Raw genomic sequence first — 2,510 nt, 5'->3', positions numbered from 1 at the left:
TCTCTCTCTCTCTCTCTCTCTCTCTCTCTCTCTCTCTCTCTCTCTCTCACATTCTCTTAAAATTTGTTTCATAATGAGTCCTGTTGTATTGCTTGAGTCTTGCTTGCGTCGAATGTTAAGATATGAATCATTGTACCATACTGAAAGGATGAATTTTAATATGCCATTACAGGGCAATAAGCTTGACATAGAAATGAAAACAGCATTTATGATAGATTTCTTAATGCTTTTAGACAACATGCGTTGTCCAGTCCTTGTTGAATGATTGTATCTGACAATGATGTACATTTGTAATTGCTTGTGCGATGTAAGGTGGCATGGCTATAAATTTTCTAAACTACTTGCATGTCGATGAATTCTAGTTATTAGCCATGCGAGCTTAAAGTGATTACGTCACTGTAAATAGTAAAATTTAAAAAAAAAAATTCCACTTTTTCACAAAATGTAAGTAATTTTGTTCACTTTTATGGTTAAATTGCTGCATTATACTTCCTATTTTACTATATTGTTTAATGTAAACATACACTCGTGACTCATACATTGCCCATAGCAAGCAATTAATGTCAGGATCATAATATCAAATCGTCCAATTTTTATAAATTTTTAAGTAGTTGAGAAACAATCTTATCAGGTAAGAATTTGACGATACGTTTAGTCCCATTAGTACTTACGTTTAATGTAAAAAAATGGCAGTAACATTTTTCAAATATACACCATAGAAAATTCGTGACGTAGTCAATTCAAGTAGAATATATAATGCACGCTCGTCTGATTCAAAAGTTTGCTCAATGTCTTTAGTGTGTAGAACTTTCTAAGGCTGATGGTTTGAACGGCCTACCCCTTGCAAGCAGCTTGAGTTTCACACGAGTATATAAACTACTGCCAGGAGGCAGCAGGACTTACAACCCAGGTTTATCCCCAGGAATTTCAGAAAGCATGGATTTATGTGGACAGACGGGGGAGGTGTTGTCCATGGATTTAAGAAAATAAAAATATATTTTTTATGTCATTCTTGGGCACTTTATTTTCACATAGTGAACTTGGAAAGTACGAGTAAGTATTTCTCGAGAAAAATTTCAATTACGATTAGTAGCTAGCCTTTAACTTACTATTACGATAAAAGTGTGCTGCCTAGCCGGTTTGTGGCAGTGACTCCCTGTCTATATTGGTCTTACTCATGTGTGCGTGCGTGCGTGCGTGCGTGCGTGCGTGTGTGTGTGGGAGGTAGGGGTAGCAGTTTAGGGCAGCAGGCCCAATCACTGTCCATATTTAATTGTCCTGCGTTTGATCTACCAAGTAGAATCTGTTTCCACGGTGTAACGATACGTTTGTTCTAACAGACGGAAGAGTGTCGTTGCCGTCAAGCAGTCCAATATCACCGATCTCACACGACGGCCACCATCAGCACCACCGCTACCACGGAACGCCGAAGGAGGCTGGCATGATTAAATACGGAGAGCTCATCGTGCTCGGGTATGTACCGCTGACCACGTCGTCGGCATCGTTGTTGTTGTTGTTGTTGTTGTTGTTGTTGTTGTTGTTGTTGTTGTTGTTGTTGTTGTTGTTGTTGTTGTTGTTGTTGCATGGTTCGCACCGTCCTTGAAAAGTCCTTGAATTTGAGGGGAGTCTTTGAAAAGTACTTGAATTTAGTAAATGTTTATTTTGTCCTTGAAAAGTCCTTGAATTTCATGAAAATGTTCTTGAATTTGTAGAAAGAATCCTTGACTGTAATAAAAAGAAATTTTGTACCATCAATAATGTGCAAACTTCAATAAAAATTGCGTTAAATGAGCTTAAAAAGCTATAGACACGATAGACAGTTAAATGATGATCACAAATTACAGTAAGTCAGTAAAATCAGTCAGTAAATCAATGTATGTTGTAGAAGTGACAGTGTTTAGAAGGGTTTATTAATGTGATCCAGGTTTTAGAGGTGACAGTGATTAAGAATGTGGTTATTATTAAATTAATCCAGGTATGTTTTGTTCTGTGTATGAATTGCGATACCGTGTTCATGAAATGAAAATGTCTGATAAAATGTCCTTGAATTTCCGATAAAATGTCCTTGAATTTCCGATAAAATGTCCTTGAAAAGTCCTTGAAGCCCTCCTGTATGAACCATGTGTTGTTGTTGTTGTTGTTGTTGTTGTTGTTGTTGTTGTCATGTGTGGAGGTGGCCTTGGAGTTGGGGGCTTGGAGAACTGCCAACTGCAGAGGAGCACTACGTGAGAGCACCACCTAGGTTGTTTGTAAAAGGTGGCATCATCGGAATGGATATGAAGCATGCCATACCTGTTGACAGGCCAGCTTGTTGCTGCCTGTCTGCCTGTTGCCTGCCTGCCTGCCTGCCTGCATGCCTGTTGCCTGCCTGCCTGCCTGCATGCCTGTTGCCTGCCTGCCTGCCTGCATGCCTGTTGCCTGCCTGCCTGCCTGCCTGTTGCCTGCCTGCCTGCTTGTCTGCCTGCCTGCCTGATGCCTGCCTGTCTGCCTGCCTGTTGCCTGCCTGCCTG

The 2,510-nt window shown here is 40.3% G+C and overlaps 1 protein-coding gene across 1 annotated transcript in view; it reads left to right on the top strand.

The window, feature by feature from the left end:
* Window positions 1-2,510, top strand: part of LOC106820706 (protein pellino-like) — a 14,570-nt gene that overhangs the window by 2,523 nt on the left and 9,537 nt on the right. The window contains 1 exon segment of the mRNA XM_014825217.1: window positions 1,341-1,473. Coding sequence (XP_014680703.1) covers window positions 1,341-1,473 — 133 coding nt within the window.

This window comes from Priapulus caudatus, unplaced genomic scaffold (genome assembly GCF_000485595.1).
Source record: "Priapulus caudatus unplaced genomic scaffold, Priapulus_caudatus-5.0.1 Scaffold2, whole genome shotgun sequence".
In the NCBI taxonomy this organism is placed as follows: Eukaryota; Metazoa; Priapulida; class Priapulimorpha; order Priapulimorphida; family Priapulidae; genus Priapulus; species Priapulus caudatus.
The sequence above is the reverse complement of the archived record's forward strand: the minus strand, read 5'-3'. Positions and strand labels throughout refer to the sequence as shown.